This window comes from Felis catus, chromosome D2 (genome assembly GCF_018350175.1).
Source record: "Felis catus isolate Fca126 chromosome D2, F.catus_Fca126_mat1.0, whole genome shotgun sequence".
NCBI lineage: Eukaryota > Metazoa > Chordata > Mammalia > Carnivora > Felidae > Felis > Felis catus.
The window spans coordinates 71,595,412-71,622,443 of record NC_058378.1 but is presented as its reverse complement, the minus strand read 5'-3'; the positions used below and the strand labels follow the sequence as shown (position 1 = coordinate 71,622,443).

At 41.3% G+C, this 27,032-nt stretch overlaps 2 protein-coding genes across 6 annotated transcripts in view; one reads left to right on the top strand and one right to left on the bottom strand.

Moving 5' to 3' along the window:
* Positions 1–19,813, bottom strand: part of FHIP2A (FHF complex subunit HOOK interacting protein 2A) — a 38,270-nt gene extending 18,457 nt beyond the window's left edge. Inside the window, exons 1-5 of one of the 3 annotated variants that reach the window (XM_023240971.2) lie at positions 19,681–19,813; positions 13,009–13,087; positions 7,319–7,488; positions 5,484–5,588; positions 4,919–5,041 (exon numbers count right to left, since the gene is read on the bottom strand). In XM_023240971.2, coding sequence (XP_023096739.2) covers positions 4,919–5,041; positions 5,484–5,588; positions 7,319–7,488; positions 13,009–13,087; positions 19,681–19,725 — 522 coding nt within the window. In that variant the 5' untranslated portion in view covers positions 19,726–19,813. Of the gene's footprint in view, positions 1–4,918; positions 5,042–5,483; positions 5,589–7,318; positions 7,489–13,008; positions 13,088–19,228; positions 19,367–19,680 lie in introns of those variants that run through there. The other 2 variants (XM_045040721.1, XM_045040720.1) reach the window with 2 other exon arrangements.
* LOC123380923 (translation initiation factor IF-2-like) lies at positions 18,924–24,973 on the top strand. 3 transcript variants are annotated; one of them, XM_045040723.1, is made up of 5 exons: positions 18,924–20,330; positions 20,582–20,642; positions 21,575–21,660; positions 23,894–24,130; positions 24,538–24,973. In XM_045040723.1, the coding sequence occupies exon 1, from the start codon at positions 19,085–19,087 to the stop codon at positions 20,213–20,215; it is 1,131 nt and encodes a 376-aa protein (XP_044896658.1). In that variant the 5' UTR covers positions 18,924–19,084; the 3' UTR covers positions 20,216–20,330; positions 20,582–20,642; positions 21,575–21,660; positions 23,894–24,130; positions 24,538–24,973. The 3 variants fall into 3 exon arrangements, 2 of the variants coding, with proteins under 2 accessions (XP_044896658.1, XP_044896657.1); XR_006587340.1 differs by lacking the exon at positions 23,894–24,130 and having other exon boundaries at positions 19,244–19,372; positions 20,249–20,330; XM_045040722.1 differs by lacking the exons at positions 23,894–24,130; positions 24,538–24,973 and having other exon boundaries at positions 21,575–22,168.
* The last annotated feature ends 2,059 nt before the right edge of the window (positions 24,974–27,032 follow it).

Here is a 27,032-nt window from a genome sequence, read left to right as displayed (position 1 = left end):
TTCACATTGATTCTTTTAGGACTGGTTTTCTAAGATGATTTTTCTATGTTTTCCTTTGTTTCCTATGTTTACTTTAGAAAAAGGACTCAATATTCTCAGGACTTTTTTTTTTTTTAACATTTATTTGTTTTGAGAGAGAGAGAGAGAGAGAGAGAGAGAGGGACAGAGAGAATCTCAAGCAGGCTCTGTGCTGTCAGCATGGAGCCCGACACCAGAACTCGATCCCATGGGCTCTGAGATCCTGACCTGAGCTGAAGTCAAGAGTCAGGCGCTTAACTGACTGAGCCACCCAGGTGCCCCTCTTCAGAACCTTTTTATTAGTGTTCTTGATGGAAACAGATTTACTGGACATGTCGGCCCCACCCTCCCGACACACACACCCAGACACAAAGAGAATCTCAACCAAAGCTAACCATTCGTTTCGAGGCAAAGAGTATTTTGTTTTCCATTCGAACACAAGAACAAAAATCAAATCACACACACAGGTCAGACGTCATCATAAACCAGCTTCTCCACAGGCCCGATCACCATATTTCACCTAGCACAGAGGTGCATTAAATGCTGAATGAATTCAAAGTTCTATTTCCAAAGTTAGATGATAGCTATGATAAATCACTTTTATTACAGTTAAAAATATAGTTTGGACCAATCTTCTTGAGAAATCGAGCCCGCAGCACATGTTAAAAGAAAACGCTTCTGTAGAACTACAGAACAACCGTCCCGTTTCCTAGAAAACTGCGTATCACAATCTTTGTGAATGTAAAACATTCGATTCCATCTAAAATTCTACTAATATTGTTGGAAGTGGTATCTCAGATAAGAATGGCAAAGGGCAGAATACTCTTAGGACTGCATTCAGTCCTTAAACTAGCGTTTCTCAAAGTAGGACTCAAGACTGTCAAGGTCACGGTCTTCCTTGGGGCTACAGAAAATCGCAGACTCCTGCGTCAGACCCAGACCTGCCGAATGGGAACATTCGGAGGAGGAGCCAACAAAGCCGCATTTTTATTTGTTTGTTTGCGTTACTGAGTATGGTTGACAACGTTAGATTCGTGTCAGTGTCCAACACTATGGTGGAATCCGCGTCTCTTAAAAGTTCCGTAGGCGATGAGGAAATGCTGCCTTCTCTTGCACTTTGGTTCTTCTCGAAACTTTCTGCTCTAGGGATCTTAATGACAGCCAAAGCACATTTATACACACAACCCCCAGATCTCCTGAACACAGACTTCTCTCCCAAATCGCAGGTTTGTGAGACCGGATACCTGCCAATTCTCTCCAACAGGACACCAGGAGGACTCGGAACCTCCAGAACCGTAATCACCATCTTTCCCCTCAACATGAGCTCCCCCAGGGCTCCGTTCTTTCTGTCAGCGACAGCCTTGCTGGTTCGGGAGTTCACACATTCGTCATCCTTTCTCTTCTTCCTGCACGAGACCCACCGAACCTACCTCTGGCATCTCCTCAACATATTCACTTCATTCCAACCCATGGCTTCCCGCTTACAGTCCATGTTACTTTTCGTTGGGGTCACTCCCCCAGCCGCCGAGTTAGTTCCTCTGTTTTTCCTTCTCCACTCAAAGGAACCCACTGTACAAGATGCTGCCGCCAATTGAACTTCAGGCACAGATACCACCGTGTAATAACATCCCTGCTCCAAAATCTTCAATGGCTCCCCAGTGACTGCACGTATGTTCACATTCCTCGTCCTGCCGTTCAAAGCCTTTGACCAACTCCTTGTCTATCCCTTCAGGCCCTTCGCTTATCACACATCCTAAGTGTACTGTTTCCTGACCACACCACACACTTCTGTACCTTCCTTCCCTTACTTATGTTCATCTATTCTTCTCTAAACAGCTCTCAAGGCTCACATCAAAGGTAGTTTCTTCTACGAAGTCTTTCCTGACCACCGAGAGCAGATGTAATCCTTTCAGCCTATCGAGGCTTAAGGTACTTTTACTTTGTACCCTTAAGATACTCACTTTACCTCAGATTATAGTCTGAGTATGAGCCTTACCCTTGTCACCAGACTATACGCTCCTTTAGGACAAAGACTGTTTCTAACTCATTTACCATATGCGTTTAAATCACAGGAGATGTAAACTGTGGCTGATATAAATGAAAAGAGAGATTAGACTTCAGGGGACACATGCATGAGAATTGCAAAGTACTTTTGTTATCCTCTACACTTACGAGTAATATAGCTGCATTGTTCTGAAGATTCATTCATTCAATAGTGTTATTTAAGCAGTTATTATACGTTATACCGGATATTAGAGAAGTTGTGGGAACCCAAAGATTAATGAGACAGGGTCCTCGTCCTCAAGGAACTTATTGGCCAGCAGAAGAAAAGAAAATGCACTTAAATAACGCTAATGCCAGGGAGACTGTAAAAATTACATTAAAAGCTTATGAACAGTCTTGAGAAAATGAAGATACCTACCACCTCGGGCTGTGGAGAGGTATGTGCTGTAAGACTGGCGTATTACAGCAGACATGTCACTGATTCTGAAGGGGGTTCTTTGCAGAGAAGTCTAAATATAAACATTTCTCGGGGTGCCTGGGTGGCTCAGTCGGTTACGTGTCTGACTTGGCTCAGGTCATGATCTCACGGTCCGTGAGTTCGAGCCCCATGTCAGGCTCTGTGCTGACAGCTCAGAGCCTGGAGCCTGCTTCAGATTCTGTGTCTCCCTCTCTCTGCCCCTCCCCTGCTCATACTCTGTCTCGCTCTGTCTCAAAAATAAATAAAAACATTAAAAAAAATTTTTATAAAAAAATATAAACATTTCTCTGAGGACAGGTAAATAAAGGGTAATCTCACCATCACCTTACATATGCCCACAAATTTTCTCTGCTTCTGATCTATGGCTGTGTACTTCTGAGTAAGTTGCAGAGATTCTGATAAAAAGTCCTTTTAAAGCTTAAGCTCGGGCAAAAATCCATGCATTTAAGTAACTAGGGTATCTAAGAAAACTTTAGTAAAAGTGCACTTTGAGAACAAACATCTGACTTGGCCAGACTGAGATACTTGATATATTTATATCGAAAACTAAAGGACTGTAATATCATTCTAATGAATAAGTCCTTGAAATCTGAACTCATAAATGTATTCCAGCCGTTTTGAAGCAAACTTTCAAAATATGAGGCGCATCACGAGAAACTGGCATTCACAATCCTCATCTTCAACCAGAACCTTAAATTCATGCAATGGTGCAGCTCGGCTGCCTGTCCGTCTTCATCAGGAGCGCAGAAGCGGATCTCGGGTGGCTTAACTCCGTAAAGTGAGATAGAAAACAGACCCGCCTACTAGACTGGCTCAAGCTTTTAAAGACAAAACCAAACCCTGACAACACTCACTCTGACTAGGCTGTGGAAAACGGGAACTACTCTCATACGTTGTTGACGGGACGCAAAACGATAAGCCCATGTAGTAAAACGGTGCGGCAGTTTCTTACGAAAATCAGAGTACACTTGCCACACGATCCCGCAAACCTACTCTCAGGTAGTGACCCAAGTGTGTGAAAACCTAAATCCACGCACCAAAAAAACTGGGTGTGAATGTTCAGAGGGGCTTTATTCATAACTGCCCCACACGGGAAACAACCCCAAGTCCCTCAACTGGTTGAATGCATGAACAATGGTGATGCATCCATACGATGGAATACTACTCAACAATATCAAGGACCAAACTCGTCCACAAACCTCCAATGCATTCTGCCAAGGAAAAACAGCCAGACCCCAAAGGCTGATTACATTTCTGTGACTTTCTGTACAAGAGGAAACCTGGGACGGAGACACATCAGTGATTGCCGGGGACAGGGGTGGAGACAGGATGGCTACAAGGGACGTGCCGGAGGGCGGCACGACTGCTGAGTAGCTCGACTGTGGTGGTGGCCACGTGACTGTGCGTCAAACTCAGAGAACTGAAGACCCAAAGAGGGGAAACTGCACTGTATGTAACTTATACCTAATCTAGGGGAAAAAAAAGAAAAGAGAGAAAAAGATTTTTTAAAAAACTAAAAAATCAAAACTGTTTTTTCTACCATATTCCTAATAATTTCACTGCTGAAAACAAAAAAAAAAAAGTTAATGAAAGAAGAAAGTACACAAAAATTGTCTGATTTAGGGGCGCCTGGATGACTCAGTCGGTTAAGCATCTGACTCTTAACTTCAGCTCCTGTCATGCTATTACAGTTTGTGGGTTCAAGCCCCGCATTGGGCTCCGTGCTGACAGCATGGAGCCTGCTTGGAATTCTCTCTCTCTCTCTCTCTCTCTCTCTCTCTCTCGCTCTTAATCTGTCCCACCCCTGCTCATGTGCACACACGTGCTCGTTCTCTCTCTCTCAAAATAAATAAACTTAAAAAAAATCGTCTAATTTAAAACTAGAAGTAAAACCCAAAATATCAGTTGATGTAATAAGTAAAGTATGATTCAATGACTATGGCTAAGAAAAGACAGTACAGAACATGAAAGCAATCCCAACTGTGATCCCAGGCTGGAGAGGTAGCTCGTGACTTTGCACATCTGTCCAAATCTGCACACACCATCCCTGCCCCAGTCCGGGTCACCCATGCTCCACACTAGAGCTTGCCTGGCTGAAAACATGATAGCTTATAAACTTCTGTGACTTCTCTCTCCCTGATTTTCCCCTTCAAGCTGCATTCCTGCTAAGCCTTGATTCTATGTGTCGAGACCCTGTGCTGCCCTATGTATCTGGCTCAACTATTTTCTCTGAAAATTGTTTTCCTCAGAAGATTTCAAGTTAAAACAGTGATCTTAAGTGAAAAATAATTCTAGGAGGTAAAACAAGCCATATGATACCCACAGATGTAATTCCTTCTAATATTACTTGCAGAATTCAATTCTCAAAATAATTTTAATATAAGCATGCTTTGAAGGTTGACAAGAAGCGTACCGTACCTCCAGAAAAAAATTAACCAAGTAGGGATTTTGTTTCAGCTTTGCACACACAATACAGAGAAACTGGATTTCTTCATTTTCCGTTGGTGTTGCAAGGACTTCACCACACAGTCGAATTAATTTCTGTCAAAAAATTTAAAACAAATTTTGAAACTTCGGTTACTTTTTACAAGTATGTAAACAGTCGTCTGTTTGCCTTACGTGTATTTAAATTTTTCAAATAATGCAAATACCTTGCATTTTTCAGACAGAACGCTATTTAAAATCACCTATAACAAAACAGATTTACTAATTTTTCAATTGCCCTAAAAAGGCAATAAGGCGCACAAGAAACTCTCCTTGAGGTATCAGAGAGGTAAGTTAAAGGAAAAATTGATGTATAAATTTTTAAGAGAAAAACATCAAGAGCATATATAATACCATGTCGGGTAGACAAAAAGCTCAAGGATTTGCTCATTTACATGTTATTTTGAGAATAACTTCATGATTTTTACTCTCAGAAAAATTGCATTAAATAATTTATACGCTCAAAGAAATCCAATCAAATTTAAGGGGGAGAAAATACCTGCACTGGCCTGTGTACATTAATGTGTGGGAGTAGTGGCTGCTGGATTCTTCCCAGAAGTTTAGTGTAGAATACCAACACCTGCTGTCTCATTCCTGGAGGACACTGGGTATGCGAAAAAAGAAACACGAACAAGAAGAAAACAGGCAATACGGACACACTCAAAAGCCTTTAAATTAAAGACGAGGAGAAATACACACGTGAATATATTTCACCCTCAAAAGCCAAGGCAATCGGCCAACTAATGAGTTCGTCAGAATCAAATTCTCAACCCAATATTAATGACTGGTATTCTGGAAATAAAATTACACCTGGGACTATAATATAGCTTATGGAACCACAGGCTAATGTAATTACAAGCAGCGTGATAGTAACACGTTGTTGAGATCAGAGCTGGTTCGGGCAACATCAACCTGTTTATGTTCTAACTACTACAGAAACATGAAACTACTATGGTCAAATCCACGGCTAAAGCAAAAGCAGAATCTTGTTACTTACACTAATGATGGGTGATCAATAACCCTCCATCATAGAGATGCAGGAGTAAACAAAGCCTTCCAACACGTATATGTAAATAAAAGGAACCCTCTGGTACAAAATGCTGTGATTCATTCTAACAATGCTGCTTTACATTAGCTGCAAAATTATTTACATTATGATTATTATAAACAATGAAGAAGCGTTTATGACATGCCAGCTGTTTTCGATCTTTGCTGAAAAGGAGGTAAATGATTACTTACTTGGTGGGTTAAGAGAGCACGAACTAACAAGGTTCTATGTTCTATGATTGACCTGCTTATGCTGCCTTGCAGTGAAAACAGTCACAAAATGAGTATTATTTCCACAGCATCATCACAGACACGCTATCTGGAAACAGTATAAACTATAATCCTAAGCACAATATTTTTTTTAGATAGCAAATACCTTGCATTATTCAGATAAAACATTAATAATGTTTTAATCACCAATATAAAAATTAATTTGCCAGTGGTACAATTATTAACATTCACTCAAAAACCAATTAATCTATATTCAAGTTAGTGTTGCAAAGCCCCTCTCTCCACACGACAGGAGAAAGAAGGGAGGAAGGAAATGAATTGCAGGGCACTGGAAGCAGATGTCCTGTCTCTAAAATATAAATTACATGAATTTAACTTAAAATGAATTGCGAGTATTACAGACTTGGTTAAAAGCAAACTGTCCTTAACACCACTGTTCGTGACTCTGTCTGGTGTTTCAAGATGTCTATTAATTTTTTCGTCAGTTGGATTTTCACACATGTTACAGAAGTTCACAGAACAAAACCCACAGGCTTTGAAACTTGCCTTCATACACAATTTGAAAGTTTCTTGGTAAAGAATACTATTTATACCATAACATCAGTTTTGCAAAGATTTCTCAAGATTCACGAGGCCTAAAAAGTTAACCTGGCTCCACTCATCAGTAGAGGTCATGTCAGAACAATCAGTGACATTCTCTTTCAGGACTGTGAAAAAGAATTCGTATTTTCGTAACACAACGTTCACTGGGTTCCTTCTCATGTCCTATGGCTCTGAGTATGTGCACTTGACTTTATTTTCACAAATGTTTACACTGTAATTCTAAGCAGCCTAAGTACCAGTTGTTGTCTAGAGCATTTGGAGGCTTTGCTAGCTCTACGGAGAGTCACATTTGTACAGCCTGCATGCTTTCTGTTTTTCACAATCCTGACTTGAATCCCGCCATGCTTAATAAGTACCTCTATAATTAAATTTAGTACTTGGCAGCTTCTCTGTCTCTAAGACATTAATGCATGTATTACATGCCCAAGAACACGATGTGGATTAGGAACTTACGTCAGCTTTCCCTAAGGTATATAACGTTTCCAAGATCTTGTGATGAAGCAAATATTCCATGCATGGCCCTGTCACTCCGAATTCTCGCTCACGTTCTTCTTGTAGCAAAATACCCAACATCTGGTCCAGATGAGAAGGGATATTTGTATCTGTCACTGGGGCTTTATCATCTAAATAATAATAATAAAAAAAATTCATCAAACATTCAAACATTTTAAAACTGCATATTTGTACCCAAATACTCTTGATATTTCCCCTATTCTAATTCAAACTGAGAAAAATCTCAGCTACACACTTAAGTTTATATTCATGGTATAATTATCTTTGCCAGGATTCAGATGATTCTTTTTGCCATATTCTTATAAAAAAACTGAATCAATATTCTGAAATATATTCTATTAGCTAACGTCCATGCACAAGAATTCAAAATAAGAGCCATTTATATGGAAATGGGAACCTGACCAAGAAAAATACATGTAAATCAATATTTTGTATGCACTTGCAATTAAAGTTGTTGTTTTTTTTTTTTTCAATCAGCCAGTTCAGAAGATCTGAATTTTAAGTCTATATAGAAACAGGTTGGCCTTTTTTTAAAAAAAAATTTTTTTTCAACGTTTATTTATTTTTGGGACAGAGAGAGACAGAGCATGAACGGGGGAGGGGCAGAGAGAGAGAGGGAGACACAGAATCGGAAACAGGCTCCAGGCTCTGAGCCATCAGCCCAGAGCCTGACGCAGGGCTTGAACTCACGGACCGCGAGATCGTGACCTGGCTGAAGTCGGACGCTTAACCGACTGCGCCACCCAGGCACCCCGAAACAGGTTGGCCTTTAAACATTGAGCCGAATCAGGCAGGATGTGTAGAAAAGGCAGGTTCTGTTTTGGACTGCTACTGAATCACACTGTAACACTGGCAAGTCAGACATTTATAGCCCCTAATTAATCTCCATTTGTGAACGCATGAGGAGCTCAAAGAAAAATTTTGGACATCTCTCATTAACAGACAACTATTCACAAAGCTAAAGCTTCTCCTCAGGAGAGTTCTTATAAACCCTATTGATTTTTTGAGATAAAATTTCATCGATACTTTTCAGAGTTCACAGTTCAACTTGAAAATCACATGGTTTTATCAACCTGTCCTTATTGTTAAAATTGCTCTTAATAAAGGGGTTAAATTACTCTTAATAAAATGTGAAGTTTTCTAGAATATTTAAATGCAAAATATACTTGGAGGGGGGCATGGGTGGCTCAGTTAGTTAAGCGTCCAACTCTTGATTTCAGCTCAGGTCATCTCACAGTTTGTGAGATTGGGTTCTGTGGAGCCTGCTTGGGATTCTCTCTGCCCCTCCTCTGCTTGCATGCGCGCTCTCTCTCTCTCAAAATAAATAAAAATAAATAAAAATAAATAAACATCAAAATATACTTGGAAATGCCAAGTTCTTACTTACATTTCTATTGTCATTTACTTACTACCGTCATAGTATGTACAACACGATCCTAGTATGCTATATATTTATTTGATGACATGTTGCTTTGTCTGTATGTGTGCACATTTTTGTAAACACACAGTTTAAACCATAACACTAAGCCCTACAGAGAAAACAATGGAAAGACAAGAGTCACCCTTGTTTCCAAGGAGGACATATGTACCAAGTTTGATATAATATCTGGCAGGTATTAAAAGCATGGCACCTGGAGGGGTACCTGGGTGGCTCAGTCAGTTCAGCGTCCGACCTCGGCTCAGGTCATGATCTCACGGTTTGTGAGTTCAAGGCCCGTGTTGGGCTCTGGGCTGATAGCTCAGAGCCTGGAGCCTGCTTCAGATTCTGTGTCTCATTGTCTCTGGCCCTCCCCCACTTGTGCGCGCTCTCTCTCTCTCTCTCTCTCTCTCTCTCTCAAAAATTAAATGTAAAAAAAAAATTTTTAAACAAAACAAACAAAAAAAGCATGGGGCCTGGAATTAGAAACTTGCATTCAAATCTTGGCTCAGTCACTTGTAGTTGGATGACCTTGGCAAACTATTCAAGCCTCAGTCACCAACACCTGTAAAATGGGGCTAATCAGCACCAGTGTTTTTGAATGATTTCAATGAAATGACGTGTGTAAAGTTCCATGCCTTAGCACATAGTAAGAATTCAAGAAATGTTAACTTACGATGTCTCATTTTGTATTCTTCTAAAATGAGTAGTCTGGCGCTAATAGAAGAGAAGTAATTTTATTTGAAATCTATTTTTTTTAAATGATTTTTCTCCTTTAATTGCTGACTTGATATAAACATTCCAGGGAAGAATGAATGTTCAAGCATGGTCTGTTTACAGTCATTAACGGAGAAAAATGACCAGAAAGACTGTTTAAATTGAGAAGCAAATAAATTGTAAATGTGACCTGACAAATTAAAATCTTTGCTCCCTAGAAGGCAACATGTAGTTTCTGCCATCTACCCTCATCCCTCCGAAGCTGTATGTAGGTCTCCGTGTGCCGCATTTGCTATTCCTTCTACCTGAAATGCCTTTGTCCTCCTTATCTATCTTGGAACCTCCTACTCATCCTTTAAAATCCAGGTTAGAGGGGCGCCTGGCTGGCTCAGTCAGCTGAGAGTCTGACTCTTGATTTCAGCTCAGGTCATGATCCCAGGATCGTGGGATGGAGCTCCACCCTGGGCTCTGCGCTGACGGTGCAGAGCCCGTTTGAGATCCTCTCCCTCTCAAAATAAATAAATAAAAATTAAAAAATAAAATCCAGGTTCTAGACTCTGCCTCTTCCCATTTCTCCCTTCTGTTTTCTCTCTGTGCCTGATGCAGACGCACTTGTCCCATACTTTATTATAAAGTACATACTTATTTCTGTTCCTGCAGTGTAAAAAAATCATTTAAAGTAAGAACTTAAGGGGCGCCTGGGTGGCTCAGTCGGTTAAGCGGCTGACTTCGGCTCAGGTCATGATCTCGCGGTCTGTGAGTTCGAGCCCCGCGTCGGGCTCTGTGCTGACGGCTCAGAGCCTGGAGCCTGTTTCAGATTCTGTGTCTCCCTCTCTCTGACCCTCCCCTGTTCATGCTCTGTCTCTCCCTGTCTCAAAAATAAATTTAAAAAACATTAAAAAAATAAATAAATAAAGCAAGAACTTAAGGCCCTTCCTTTAAAGTATTTCCCTTAAAGCTATGGAAGGGTGAAAACTTGGGCAAGAATAGTCATTTGAAAAGGCAGCTCCTCTCAAAAAAACTTTCCTATAGGTCTGCTGTCTAAATATCCAAATGAAGGTAGAGATCCCATTTTACATGGAAAGGTATACATATTTTTTGTCTAATTTTTACTTAGTACACACATGTAAAGGATTTTTTCTTTTAAAGAAGAATTACCTGTGACCCCATTGGCTTGCCTGAATAGTCTATCGCAGGAGTTGCCAGACTTTGGCCTATGGGACAAATCCAGTCTTGCCATGTGTTTAAGGTGTATCGGAGCAAAGGAAAGCTATTCTTTTATATATTGTTGATGGCTGCCTTTGCATTACAACAACAGAACTGAGTCATTGCAACAGAGGCCATAGGGCCCACAAAGCCTAAAATATTTACCATCTGGCCCTTTACTGAAAAAATTTGTCCACCTTTGACCTAATTTATTTCATATTCCCCTTAATCTCCATCCTTCCTATTCACTGAGAAAGACAGAAGCAACCAGAAAATAACTTTTGAAGACTTCATACATCAACCACATCCACCCTCTTTCTGAATCTATACCTATATGTTCTGCTTTCTACCTTATTTAATGGATGGCCTGTCCACATGCCCATTAAGGCTAAGCCTGCACGTGTGCCCTAGACCCCATCCCCTTGCCTAGTTAAGGGTATTGCTCAGAAATGATCGCATCTAACTCTTGTTGTCCACCTTTCCCTCCCTGCTACATCATTCCAACAATGTATAAATTGCACTATCTTCCATCTTTAAAAACATATTTTAAGCCCTCTCTTGAAGGGCATCTGGCTGGCTCTGTTGGAAGAGCATGTGACTCTTGATCTCTGGCTTGTGGGTTCAAGCCCCACATTGGGTGTAGAGATTACATACATACACACATACATAAATCCGTCTCTTGATATCACATCTCCCTCCGGCTACTGCTCCGCTTCTCAGCCCCCCTTTCCACTGACGTAACAGAGCAGTCCACACACATTGTCTACACAGGTTCTCTGCCCATTTTCTTTTAAACCTACTGCAATCAGGTCTTCTCTCTCCTCCTTGCTATCAAACTGCCTCTTATCAAGTCCACTAATGAGCTCCTCGTGGCTGAGTCCAAAGATCCTTAGACTTCATTACCCTGACATCACCGTCAATTGACATAATTAATCTCTCTCTTCTAAACCCCAGAACACCATTCTACCTTGGGTGTCTTCTACCCCATGGGCAAACGCAGTACCTTTTGCTATTATTCTCATCATCCTCACCTCTGAACATTGAGCCCCAGGGCTCCATTTCTGAACCCTTTCTCTCTTCCATGTATCCTTACTCCCTACAACATCTCATCCAATCCCAAGGCTTTAAACCCTACTTAAAGGTGATGATTTCAGTTTCACATCTCTGGTTTAGACCCCCACCTTAAATTCCAAATTCCTACTTCCAACTGTCTACCTGACACATCCAATTGGATCTGTAATTGGCATCTCAAATTTAACACGTCCAAAATATTCTTACAAACCTGCTCCTCCTACAGTCGGCCTGTTCTGCTAAGTGGTCTATTTTCCAACTGCCCGAGTCCAAAAATTTGGAGTTTCCTTCACTCAGTCTCTCATACCCAACATCCAATCCATCAACAAAGCTTTCTGCAAAATAGATCCAGAATACCATCACTTCTTACCAGCTCTGCCCTGGCTTCAGCCACCACCATTGCTTACAGCATTCCAAAAGTCCCCTAATGGTTCTACAGTTTCACCTCTGCATCCTTTCGATCTCATTTTTTTCACAGAAGCCAAAGTGGTCCCTTTACGATAGATTATGTTACACCGCCACTCAAAACCCTCTAACCCAAGCCTCCCACCTTGGAGTAAAAGCTAAAGCCCTTGTAACAGCTTACAAGGCCCTTCGCAACAGCACCCGGCTCCTGTCTGATGTCACCCCCTCACACTTTTTTCCTTGTTCACGTTGCTCTAGCCACACTGGCTTCCTTGAGGTTCCTAGACTATGCCAAGCATGCTGCATGCTCCAGCCTCAGGGTTTTTGCATTAGGTCCTCCTCCTGAAACCAACCCCCCAGATTTGCTCTCTCTCTCCTTCCGATTCCAACTGAGAGGTCGGCTTGGGCAATGAGGCTTTCTCTAACCTACAATAGCCAGCTGTACCCTTTCCTCCCATGTATACACTTCTATCCTCTCAGCCTGCTTCATTTTCCCCTTAGTACCTACCATCTGATACACTATGTGTATTGGTCTAGTTATTGTTCGCTTCTACATAGTCAATAGATAAACTCTATTAGGACAGGGATTTTGCCTGTTTGATCTACTGTTCATACTATCACCCAGTGCCTAGAACAATGCCTATGCATAGCAGGTGCTCAACAGACACATTTTTTAAATGAATCTAAAAGAGGAATTAGAAGTGCAATAACTTGGCTATAACTTTACATATAAAACAACTTTGAAAACTAATTTGAAACATATTTTAGTATTTCATAAATGTTCTGTTCAATTAACATTAGCTCTGTTTCTTACCCGAAGTCTCTATGTAGTAATGGGTAATTGCCTTCCAGTGATAAACAAAATCTTCTTGCAAAGGAAGAGAAGGTGCAAGCTGCACAAACACACACACACACACAAAAAGACCACAACGATTAAGAAAATGGCATGAAACGTTTCCTGTACAGTATAACTCTGTATTTGTCTACTAACAATACCAAAGCAGCATAAAAAATAAAGGAGGAGCTTTAATTCAATTCTATACGTCAGATATCAAAGAGAAACGCAGTCAAGAAAGTCACAATGATTTATTAAGAACGAGGAAAAACACATTTATCACATTTATCAATACTATCATTAAACTACAAGAACTGGGATTCTTTTTTTCCTCCCTGAAACCAGTAACTACGTACGGCTTCAAAAGTAACAGTGTGAAATGAAAAGATGCAATATCCTATTTAAATTATCAGTAAAATGAAATGATCAATAACCAGGGATCTTCGTACCCAGGACTTTGAAATGCAAAACTGTACAAGCTGCTGTGTAATTAGTTACACGTCACCATTACGAACACATATGCCAAAGTCAACCCTGTAATCAGATTAAAACTGTTCCCTACGTTCAGTGACACACAGATGTGAATCTTTTCAAGCCTGGATTAGGCAGCGCATATTTTTAGCAAAATACCTATGTGAACAAGACACTACCAATTTAAATTCCACACAGCCATAAATGTTTTACATTTTGGCTTTAAAATTTACTTCAGGGGCACCTGAGTGGCTCAGTCAATTGAGCGTCCGACTTCGGCTCAGGTCATGATCTCACGGTGTGTGGGTTCGAGCCCGTCGGGCTCTGTGCTGACAGCTCGGAGCCTGGAGCCTGCTTCGGATTCTATGTCTCCCTCTCTCTCTGCCCCTCACCTGCTCATGCTCTATCTCTCAAAACCAAATAAATGGTTGGAAAAAAAAATTTTTTTTTTTTAAATAAAATTTACTTCAAATGTTTTTAAGACCAAAATTATATCCCTTTGGCCGTTTCACTGCAAACCTGCCAAGTATTTCAAATATGTGTTAAACGGATAGAAAAAGATGCACCTTCCACAACATTGTCTTTTCCTAAAATAGAGAGAATGCTCCCCCACCCACCACCCCAGTCCTACTATTGCCCACAAATTTTGGTCAGAATGTTCACAGTTGCCCTGGCTTATTTAAAAACAAACGGGTTTCTATTCTGGGAACCTAAAACATGGCACAGTCAACTATCTTTCATTTCCATCTACTTCATCTAAACCGATGACCTAAGAGGTCATGTTACTCCCGTACTACCTGTTCCGTTTTGATTTCTTGGTGGCCTCAAGCAGAGAGACCTTAAATTCTCTTCAAGTTCGAAATCCTGTCAAAACAACCTCAGAACTATTGGGCAAGTTATAAACATTGGTCCTGGACACCTTCAGCGTGTCAACCCAGAAGATGAAATGTCTTTAGGAAAGAACATTTCTCGCCATCGCCAACATTTTCACGCTCACTCTCATGCTCGCCTGTGTGCACCATTCTGAATCGCACTGGGTTAAGAGATGCACCTCATTTCCAAATGGAGAGCTGTGAAATTCTTAAAAAGGCTTTCAGATCTTTAACAAAAGGAATTTAAACCTTTGGGATTATTATCCCTGAAGAAGAACATGGGGAGGGACAGTATTTGGGAGACACTGAGAAAAAAATTAGAAAATTAGAAAGTGTGACCTTTGGAAAACAGAATAACGTTCCTGAAACTTTTAGATTTAAAAAAAAAAATCTTTTTTAATCAGCTACTTGTTTTTAGGATCATCTTCAAAGATATCAACACTCTCTTGTTTTGGGGGACCTGGTTTTTTATTCACCACCTTTTATATAGTTAAATGTATTAACAGTTGGGACAAACTCAAATGAAATCTGGTGTTTCAAAAAAAAAAAAAAGAAAGAAAAAACGTACTTAATTTCTTAAATGTAAAAATTGCGATCTGTTAAATTTTTCCAAAGGCCTCTCCTTGGTATATAAGTAATTACAGCATCCTTGTTCCAGATTATGTTACCTGTGGGACTTAACTCCATTTCCAAGTCACTAAATCAGAGGATCTTACAGGAGTGATGTTGCGACCTTTGTTGTTCTAGTCAAATTCAAAGCAGGCTAGTGTTGCTTACCTGTGACTCTCTCTCTCCCAGGAGTTTGATTTAAATAAGAAACCTATTTATATTTAAGTAGACGGTGAGACAGTTCCAAACTGCTAATAACTTAGTTTAGTAACAATCTTGCTACAACATGAATAAATTTCCTTATATATGTAAAACTTCCTACTAAAATTGTCTTTCATTACTAATTCTAACATGCAAATCACCTGTTTTACCACTATGTAAAATAAACATTTATGCAATGGGTAAAAATTTTAAAATTTAGAATCAGCATGAGGGGATTCTAATTTGCATTAACTTTTTACAAAACAGAGATCCAATTTTTGAAAATTCATGCAGTAACACTCTCGACCAAAACTTGACACGAATGCCTACCTTGGACATGGCTTTCCCTGGGAAGCCTTGCGAGACTTCTGGCCAAGGATACAGTTCTCTGCGCATGCTCTGTGGCACCCTCTCTGAGGCTCGCTCTCTCTTAGCCCTGATCCCACATCTGTCATTGCTGACTTCCACTGCACTGTCAACTCTACAAGGGCTGGGACTGCTTATGGCATCTTTTTCATCACTGAATTCCCGGTTTCCGACTCGTGGCACAGAGTAGGCACTCCATAGTATTTACAGAGTGAAGAAGCAAATGACACAGCAGTTGTTCCCATTTAATGAGCAGTTATGTGCCGGGCACAGTGCTGCAAAGTTTACACTTCCTAGATGGTCTTAAATTATCTTACAATAAACTCCGATTTTTTCCAAACCCCTATTAAGATCCAAAGCCAGTTCACTGCCTCACCCAAGGGAAACACTGCTTGTAACCAGACACTCAGACCATCTTTTTCCAAAAGCTGGAGCACACAGAAAGACCCACAGCGGTAACCCAGAGGAGAGCTCCCCATCTGCCGCCAAAGCCCCATCTGCTCACTCTCCCACGTGCATCGTGAACACTCCACGCCCTAATCGTCTAAGTGCTTCTTCCTCCTAACCTCTTCCCTAAGGCCTCTCCTACCTTCCCTGCCTTTCCCAAGGCCAGCCCAAGCCTCCCTTCCTCCAGAGAGCCTTCTCCAAGCCCTGCGATCCTGTGTGCCCCCACAGAACTCACTGGCTGAACAATCATCCAAAAATTAATAATAATGGTTCACATTTATGAAGCACGTACAATGTACCAGGTACCCCACTAGGCACTTCATATATATTGTCTCGTTTAAATTTTCACAATAATCCCATGAGATAGGTATCATTATTTCCATTTTACAATGAGGAAGTTGAAATGTACAAGGATTAAGTAACTTGTCCTGCATGGGAGGAAAGGGTCGGCCGTAGAACTGAGACCCTGTTCTATACAGCTCTAGGGGCTAGGCCGCACTCTTGTGCACTGTTTAATCTTTAATTTGTGTATTTGTTTTGTCTCCTAAATTAGACTGTAAGCATTGTGAGCAAGGACGCAGGTATACCTTGTTTCCTCTGTGCTGTGCCACGCTTTCATGGTAGGCTCATAAAACATCTGCTGAACAACTAAAGTTAGAGATCCTGTCAGAAAAGAATACGCCTAAGAAAACACTACAGATGTTTGATTTGAAGTTTTAATTGCCAGGGCAGAATAGTTTTTCAAAAATTACTGGTTTCAACAATCATCAACTCTTCACTCTACTTTGAAAAGATACACATCCTGAGAAATGACTTCCATTGAATTAATTAGCTAAAGTTGATAAAACTTCCTTCCCTTATCCTCTTGGAATAACTCTGCCCCCGAAAGGGTGAAACTGGCTGAAATTTAAAAAGAACCAGCCCCTGGCAGATTACCTAGGACAGACTAGGCCCTCAACAAACATTGAATTGTACTAAATGGAAAGTGTTTTACTTGTACTTTGGAGAAATTGGACTAGCATGATCCTGTCCAACCTCGGAACTAACTACCAGAGAGGCCTGATTTCACCCTTGTGACATGTGGCAACAAGCTAAACAAAATGGATTCACTGCAAAACGTACTGGCCGATCATTTTTACTCTGAGGGAAGATTCATTTCTGAAAAGGGAAGCAAGAGGTATGTTACAGTTCTTGTTTTTGATCAAGGTATGAATTTGTCTTCTAAACTCAAAATGCAGTCTATCCACTTAACAACTCATTTTCAAATATTAATCTTGAAAATACCTCATATATTTTTTCCTTATGATGTTAACAGGAAGCGAGGAGAAACCATTAAGTAAGCAAAAAGGAAAACTCTGCCTGTAAACCTCATTTAAATGTTAATCTGGTCAACCCTAAAAAACCATTTGAAGGCTGATCCAGTTGAACAAAGAAACCTATAAAGTAATAATATCAAAATGGTTGAAAACAGCAACACAATTGAAAAAAAGGTCATGTCAGCATCTGCACAGAGGATAATGTCCCACCTCTGAAAAACAGGGATAATTATGTTAATTGCAAAACTGTTATCAGAAAATACTCATCGGACAGAAAAGAAAATGCTAATTGGGCGTACAAATTAAAAGGAGTACAGAGAAAAGCTAGTGAAATGAACTGATGAGTGGTAAAAGAAGTTTATAGAAGAAAACACCCGGCAAATAAAATAGAACTGAAAAAATGGAAACCAATCTTCGGCTAGGAAAAAACATTCTTCAAATACCACAAAGATGGCTTACTTATCATTATGTATGAGTTCATTCCCAAGAGGGAATGTAAAAAGGAAAAAGAAAAGTTAGTACGGCCAAAATGTTTTCAGATTTAACCTCCTATCAAGGTAAACTGGAAGGTATCACAGCTAAAACCATTAACTCTAAGAAAATAAAAACATTAGTTTTCTAAATGCAATGTATCAGTTACTAGGACTAGATGATTATAATCCACTCTTAACTTTTTCTCACTTCAGCAAAGTAGGGGAGCTGGATATTACAGAGCCAGTCAGACAACTGACATGCATAATTTGGTAGATGCTAGCATATAGTTACAAAAAGAAAACAAGGACAGAAAACACAGGCCTCGGGATAAAAATGACTCTTTACTGGGAGAATACAAAAACCATCTTTCTTTTTCTAACTACTTATTTCTGTAATAAGGCAGGATCAGCCTGATAGGTAAAGGATGTAAATAATGAAATACATTTTTTAATTCCAATTTCCATTTTTTAATTCAATATTAACCTGTATTCAATGTTAAAATTAAAGGATTCTTGGCATTTTAAGTTAAAAAATAATATAAAATGTAAATGTCACTGTTTTCAGAAATTTCGGTTACGTTCTTCTAACATAAAGGTGCTGCAGACTGTGTATAAGAAAGGAAAATTAAAAGCTGTCCTCAAGTCTAAAACCGTCATCTCCCTCAGTGTAATAACTGCTCTTCATTCAAGAAAACGCTTTCTTGATTTGATACACGTTTTCCCAAGAGCTTGTAGTAGAGCTTAAATGATTTTTAAACATTTCCCACATATCACTTAAAATAACAACTGGACTAAATTTGTTTTTGTTCTCATACTTAATTTTAAAAACCCATTTGATTTTTATCTGACCATAAAAACTATTCTATTGCAGTTGGTTTATTGTTTTTGTTTTTTAAGTTGGGTGAATTTTAGTGTGCTATATCACACACTCTAAACACAGAAAGAGAATGACATTTTTTTAAATTAGCAAAGTACTGGTTTCTCCCACAGGATGCATTTTTCGGTTTGGGCAACTCTCCCTGAGGAAAGAGAAACAACCAAAGTAGAGCAAACTGGACCTCTTATTATTAAAAAGGCAGCAGGACATTCATTTCCTCTTTAGTTACTACTCTTGTGTTAGGCTGTTAGGGTATCTGAATGTCTGTCTACGCTGGTGTCTAAAATCCTCAAAGGAGAGCGTCCAGGAAGAGAGAACAAGAAAGGAAACAGATGGCCTCGCTGCTCCGCGAAGGCTTGGAAGCGGTCTAGACCACGTACTCGACCAGACCCTCCAAACTCCCATTTCACAACAATCAATACGATGCAGCTGAGTTGGGCCGCGAGGACAACGAAGGCAAGGCCGGCAGGATTAGGAAACCGGGTCCGCGGGCGGCCTCCTCCCAGAGTCGCCCCCCGCTCCCTCCCCCACGCCCCCGGCAAGGGCACACCTTCCTGCCCACCCCACCTTCCAAAGTCAACACGACAGCAAGCCAAACCCAAGCCCGAGCCGTGTCTGGCCGTTTCTTTTGTCCTGTTCCACGGTGATCACTTTTTTCCAGAGCAGGTTAACGGTCCGGCAGTCCCGGGGTGCGCCCTACGGCCCCGCCAGGTGCTCCCGATCCCCCGGCCCATCAGGGAATCAGGCGACCCCGCTACGGCCGGGGCGCCCGCCCACCCCCTCCCCGGTGGACGCACAGGGACCCGCGCCGGCGCGGGGCAGGACAGCGAGGAGGGGGCCTGCTCCGAGCCAGGCCGCTCGGCCCGGGCGCCCCGACGGCCCCGCCGTGCCCCGGAGCGCCAGCCCCGGCCTCGCCCCTCCGCGGAAACCGGGCCGCCGAGGCCCCGGGCCGAGGCCGCAGGGAGCGTAGGCCGCCGCCATCCCCGGCCTGTCGTGCGCCCGCTGCCCCGCGGCCTTACCGCCTCCACGGCGTGCTGCAGGATGGAGGTGAACTTGGAGAACATCTTGTCCCGGGACTGCAGCAGCCTCTCCCGGGACGACCTGGAGAGCTCCTCGATCCGCCGCCGCCGCCCCTGCTGCGGCTGCCGGGGCGGCTCCAGAGTGAAGGCCGGTGCGGGCGGAGAGGACGAGCAGAGGGCCGAGGCGGGCCCGGGCCCGGCCGCTTCCGGGGTGTGCGGGAGGCGCGGCGGCTCCGGCGGGCGCTGGGACGCGGCGGGCGGCGAGGAGGGCGCTCGGCACGGACTCGGGGGTCCCGCGACGCTCCGGCGGCGGTTGCGGCTCCGGCTCGGACACGGTGGCAGCCCGGCTCGGGTTCCTTCCGCCCGCTCTGCCCGCCGCGGCCTGCAGGGGGCGCCGCCGCGGCCCGGGGAGGCCCGGACCGGGCCTTACCAGCGGCGGGGCGGCCGGACACCGCGGGGGCGGGGGAGGCGCGGGAGGCCGCGGCCGGCTGGGGGCGGGAGCCGGGCGAGCGGACTCGGTAGTCCTCACGTTTGAAAAATTCAGCCAGCCTCCGTTTTGTTTCTCCAGGGGAAGTGGCAGGTGTATTTTGTAGGGAAACGTAGCCATACCCGTACGTAATATTCCGAGGTTCGTCTGATTTGGGAGACTGGTAAGAAACAGCAAAGTATTCCTAAGGCAAAAATGGACCGTGCATTTAAATGCTAAGAAAGAGAACAAATCAACTCATGTTGGTGAAATGGCTTTGCTGACTGGAAATTACATTATTGTTAATTGTTGATTATTCAACATTAAGACAGGAAGCCCCAAATGGACCGATGGTAAGGTGGTTCAGTTAATAGCTGGTAACATGTTTGATTGGTGCAGGGCATTCAGTATTGCATTTTCTATTCTGTTTATCAGATGAAACTGGAAAACAGGGAAAGAATCTGAAGGGCTTCTGTCTGCTAAATGCCTAGAACAGGTAAGAGGGGCTACGATGTAAGCACTAGGCTGGAGGTTTCTTAAAAATACCATGTGACAGGATATTAGTCAAGCTTTGAAAAACACAATTCGGGGCTGGTAAATTTTAGGTTGGGTTGATACAAGTTATGAAAATGTTCAGATCCTGGAGAACTTCGTGTTTGTTTTTGCTAGTATTGGTATTTTATCAAAAGGACCGTTAAGTTCTCGATAAGGTGAGGGTGGAGTAAGTTTTGCATAACCGGTGATGAAACTGTGTATTTGTAATTGAATTAGTTGAATAGGAAACACAAGCAGAAAAGTGGCAGCAGTGTGGAGTGGTGTTAAGAGCCAGTCTCTGGAGGTGGGTAGCCTAAATTTAAATCCCGGCTCTGCCACTCACCATGGCAAATTACTTTATCTCTATGCGCTTTAGTTTCTTCACCTGCAGAATTGGGGAGAAGAGCACCTATCACAGGAGGTTGTGTGGGATTTGTTAACATATGTAGGATGCTTTACATAGACGTGTCCAGTAAATAGCAAAGCAATACATTGGCATTTGCTATTACCATTATTAGTAGTAGTAATAGTAGTATTTAACAAAATAATATGACCAGAAATCAAGGTTAAGGAGAAGGTTTAACTACAGATCTCCCCTGACCTTCGGTGGGGTTATGTCCCCATAATTACATCCTAAGTTGAAAAGGTCTGAAGTCAAAATGCATTTAATACACTTAACCTACTGAACATCAGTCTGCCTACCTACCTGCCTACCTAAATGCGCTCAGAACACCTACGCCTACACCTACATTAACTACCCTTGGTCAAAATCATCTAACACAAAGCCTGTTTTATAATAGTGTTTGGATACCTCATCTAATTTATTGAAAACTGTACTGAAAGGGAAAAGCAGAATGATTTTAAGTGCATCCTTTGTTTACTCTTGTGATCTAGTGGCTGACTGGGAGCTGCTGCCCAGCGTCCCGAGAATACCCTACGGCACGTCACTAGCCTGGGAACAGATCCACATAAGATTCGAAGTATGATTTCTACTGAATGTGTATCACTCTCACACCATCAAAAAGTCAAAAGATCTTAAGTCTAACTGTTGTAAACAAGGGACTATCTGTAGTTTTGTCTTCTTTTCTCCTCTGTTTCTGTTGCTTGTATCCTTGCAGATAAATCTGACTTTAATTTTCTGTGTACAGGTCTCCAGAGTGCTGGAGGCATCCTCTGTTGTTTGCTAAAAATGAAAATGTGCTCCCTACCAAATTTTGGCTAATTGTGTCTGCTTCAACCAGGAGCACATATCTTTTTTTATTATGCATACAGCTTAAGGTGGTTAGTCATATTATTAGCCATAATTATTTTCCTGACCTAATTGTCATACAGTTATGTGGTGTCTTGTATTTTCATAATGCCTCACAACCACTAATTGTATAAAGGGGTCTGTTTAACACAGGCTTACTTAGGGTTGTTTGGATTTGATGATGCCCGTCTTTGTATACTTATTACAAACGTAATAAAAAATGTTTTGTTCCAGATTAATATCAGTATTTGGGATGATGATGTCTCTACCTGATTATCTCAGTTCCAAGACATACAGGTTGGGACTAGAATTGTCATTGAGCAGCTCCCCTTACTTCTTCTCATCCTAGAAAGCCTATAGTGATGCCAACATTATCACCTGCCTTATGCATGGGCACAGCTGGACCTCCTTCAACAAAGTGTGATTTCAGGGAAGCATACAGGCCTCCCTGGCTTCCAAAACACTTAGAAATGGGAACTTAACGTTTCTTAATTAGAACTGTATTTCTTTATTCCTTTGGCTTAAGCCAGATAAGAAATTTAGTCCATGCTAAAAATTAAAATACTCTTGGGAGAGAGAACACATCAAATCCTATCATTCCTTTCACTTCAGGATGAATGAACTTGTGAAGTTTTTTTCTGAATGATCAGTGAGGACACAGAAAACTCCACAAAATTGAAATGCAGGCTTAAGTTGAAAAAAGAGGAAGGAGAGTCAGATGATACCTACTTCCAAAGTTTGGCAGACTTCTGGTTAAGTTGAATTTAACAACATTTCTTTCCAAAATGCCGCTACAGTTACAATAAAGGGACTTCTCAGAGTATGAGCCAGATGAAGAACACACAAATTAAGACAGGAAATGGTAACAAAAAATTGAAAATTGGAAATTTATGGTAAAGGGAATAATTGACAGGGTACCTTAAGAAAGCTGAATCCTATGGCAACAATTAAGAAAACTAAGACCCAAAATGATATATTAACGTATTCACAGAACCTCCCAATAGCTCTGAGATTCGTAGCAGTAAGAACCTCTGGAAATAGAGGTAAAAGTGGGACTGAATATAGCAGGATGGACTGAAAGTTTGTTTGGAAGTAGATAGATCCATTACCACTGCACAAGATTGCCCCCTTTTTACCCTACTTTTAGATTTGAGACCAATTCCAGGAAAGATCAGAGGCTCCATGTTGACCAGGTGGGAGGGAAGAAGAGGGTGAAGTGAAGGTAGATATTGTATGTACTGAGCACACATCCCCAACCCTCATCCTCTTTTTGGCCCCCAGAATAAAGGCATCAGGCTGATCTCCCCCCCCCCCCACCCACCCACCCAGAAGAAGATAGGGAGAGTCTTCTCTGGAGAATCTGATTTGTCTCAGGGAAAAGACCTAGAGTCTGAAGAGAACCCAGATAATTCTGCAGTACAGTTTCCAGTTGACAAGCTCTGTATGCACGCTTGGAGCTTACACTGAGTTTTTTCATGCACTTCTCTTAAATGCAATCAGAGAGTCTGGGGTCCTCAACAGTTTGAGGAAAGTTAATGATAGAGAACACAGAAAAGGTAGGACAAGGAAAAAAACTCGGAAGAAACAGAATTGATTACTCAATAGATAGGGAGAGATGGAAAAGAAAACTTAAAAAAAATACGTAAGATCATTAATATTCTCAGATAAAAGATACAGCATCTGTAAAACAAGAATGGCATTGCTATTTTTTAAAAGCAGCATTTAGAATACAAAAAAAGGAAATCTTAGAGATCAAGAATATGATAACAGAAATGAAAAATAACGTCAAAAGGATAGAAAATAAACTTGGAAATTTTTCTCCAAGACTAGAGCAAAAATGATATGGAGATGAAAAATGGGAAATTTTTTCAAAAGTCAGACTGCTAGTTTAAAGGATCCAACATCTGAATAATTGTAGTCAAGAGAGAAAATCATTGAACTAATAATTCAATATAATTTTATAGATCTGAAAGACATGAATTTTCAATTAAATACCAGAACGATGAATGAAAATGGACTCACTCCAGTGGTTGTTATTGTGAAATTCAGAACACTGAGTTCAAAGAAACATCCTACACGATTTCCAGTGACAGAAAAAAAAGAAGTCCCTACAAAGAGTTAAGAATTACAGTGGCATGACACTTTTCAACAACATCATGAGAAATGGGAAGGCATTGGGGCAATGCCTTTAAAATTCTGAGGTAGGGGCACCTGGGTGGCTCAGTCAGTTAAGCGTCCAACTTTTGGTTTCGGGTCAGGTCTTGATCACATGGTTCAGAGTTTGAACCCCACATTGGACTCTGTGCTGGTAGTGAGGAGTCTGCTTTGGATTCTCTTTCTCTCCCTCTCTCTTTCTCCCCCTCCTGCTCTCTTTCTCTCTCTCTCTAAATAAATTATATATATTTATATATATATATATATATATATATATATATATAATAAATATATATATATATATATACACACACATACATACATATATATGTATATTTCTGAGGCAAAATAATTTCAATCCAGAATTCTATACCAAGAAACGGTCAGTGAAGTATGAGGATAAAAAATATCTTTTCGGACATACAAGTTATTGAAAATTTCTTCTACCTTGCAGTTTTTCTCAGGAAGCTATCAGAAGATGTGTTCCATCAAAACTCAGGGAGTAAACCTAAGGGAAAAAAAGATAAAGGAATCAGATAACAGAGCCCATCATAAAAGGGAGGCGAAGGAAATTCCTAGGATGATGGTGAAGCAGAATTCCAGCATGACAACTATGCATCAGATTGGGACAGCTAACCAACCAGTCCAGATTGGAGCAGGTCTGAAGGTGAAACTGATAGATGAATTGTCTATGTGTTTGAGGAAATTTACAAAATAGGAGAGTCTGATGTTGAATTAGTGATAAATACAACGAGAACCAAGCAGAGAAAAAAACTAGATCATTATGAACACCAAGAAAAATAAAATACTCTATTGGAATAAGTAATCATAGTAGATACATGGCTTACCTGTAAATACATCTGTATAAACATAGTAATGTAAACACTAAATTTATGGTGTTGCTGCTATATTTGGAAGATGAAAGAATGGATATGTGTTGAAGTGGGGGGGGGTGGGTAATGTGTGTGAGAAAGAGGTGGGGAGGGGAGAGAGAGAGGGAAGCTAAATCCTCATCATCTGTAGGGAGGAAACATTAGATATTGCTTAAAACTGAAATATCATGAAGTGAAATTACAGGCATATTATTTAAAGAAAGTAAGTAATAAGAGTCTACTCAAGGTGTTGAAATAGATTGCCTCTCTGGAGCAGGAAATTGGGAATTTTGGAGGAAGGATGGGGCTTTCAAAACAAACCATGTGAAGTTTCTTGACTAAACCATATCCTGGTGTGACTGATCTCCTCTTTGTTTGGCAAGGGGAGAAAGGAGAGGCAAGAGACCATTTTTGGTCCTTTAAAAAAGCTCGTACAAAATTATAAAGGTTAATTACTATAGGAATAAAGAAGAGGGTACACTTGAAAGATGTAAGAGCAACCAAATTTTTGCAAGTGATTAAATAGGAGTGAAGGAAGAAGAAAGCAGAGATGTTGCTAGCTTGGAGTTTCTAGCTTGGATGAATTAGGTGAAGATGCCATTAATTGAGATATAGAAAGATAATGAGTTTTGGTTTTTTTTTTTAGACATGTTAGATTTGCTTACCTATATGGTGAATCTAGGTGACCACATCTAGTACAGGATGATGAATTTGGATTAGGAAGTCAGGAGCTCCGGACTGGAAATAAAGCTTGGTTAAGTTCTCTTTATAGGTGGTAAATGAGATAGAGAAATAAGTGAGATATTTCAGTGAGATGGTACAGTGAAAGAAAAAAAGAATCAATACAAGCTTGAGGACTCCCTGCAATTGAAGGGTTGCAATATAGAGGAGGAATTCGTTGGAAAAGAGCAAAGAGATGGGGAAACATGTCGTGAAAAAGTTCAGGGCGAAGTGATCTTCTAAAACTGGGAATTTGGTTCAAGATAAAATGGTGAATTTGCCTAGGCTATAGGTTTCGTTTCCTGAACTCAACCCTATAGCTGCCATAGAAATAAAAGGGAAGCCAATAGAGCTCAGAAAATCACATAGCAGCTGTGAAAACTCTTTGGTTAGTAGAGCAGAGAGCTCTGGTATCTGGTGCCACATTCCCTTCGCCCATTTCTCATTGTAGTTGTAGCTGCAGTGGGCAGTTCTGTGCAACAAGCTCAGACTCACCTCACGGTGACAGCATCTCATCTCGGTCTCATGACACCCTCTTTAGAATTTCTGCCACCGAAAATTCTGTATGGGGAGCTTGCTCCTTCCAAATGCATGATGGAGAACCCATGAGGTTCTTAGCCGACAACTCTTAGCCGACAGGGGATGGGATCTAGTAGATAAATACTCCAGTGCCCTGTCTATCTGGTGAGAAGCAACTTTAAGAGGTGTTCTGAGCACTTTTCAGGAGGTCCCAGTGAAATCAAGTACCCCACAGTAGTGACCTCAGTAGCCTTCTTATGCCTTTCTTCCTTCCTTCTTATTCTGTCTGCACCCTCATTTCCCAAGATCTGAAGTCAACTACTTACAGTCAGGTCTTCGTCTCGGGCTCTGCTTTTGGGGAAACCCACCGTGTGTGGGAATTAGAGTAGCAGAAGTCCAGAGGAGAAGGCCAAGTGCCATAAATTGGGTAAGGACCAAGGAAGATACACCTTCATCCCATAGGCTAGAAAATTAATTACAGTAAAGGCAACAATTCCTGGAATTGAGCAGTGCCCTATTAGGTCCAGTGGCATGTGATTAAGAAAAAAATCCCAAATAATAGCGACTTTTAAAGAACTTTCTTTCTCATTCAGGTGAAAGAATTTTGCCTGGTAGGTAGCCAGGACTAGTATCAGGACATTATCATGGAGAGACACACTCAACTGTCTGCGTACCATTCAGCACTGCCACACTCATGATCACTTCAGGGTCCCATGTAGGTGTTCCAGTTTCCAGTTTGGGGGAAAGTAGCAGGAGGAAGCAAGGGGGAAAGGGGAACCTCTTCCCTTTTAACAAATTCTTTCTGGAAGTTCCACACTTCTGCTTATATTTCATCAGC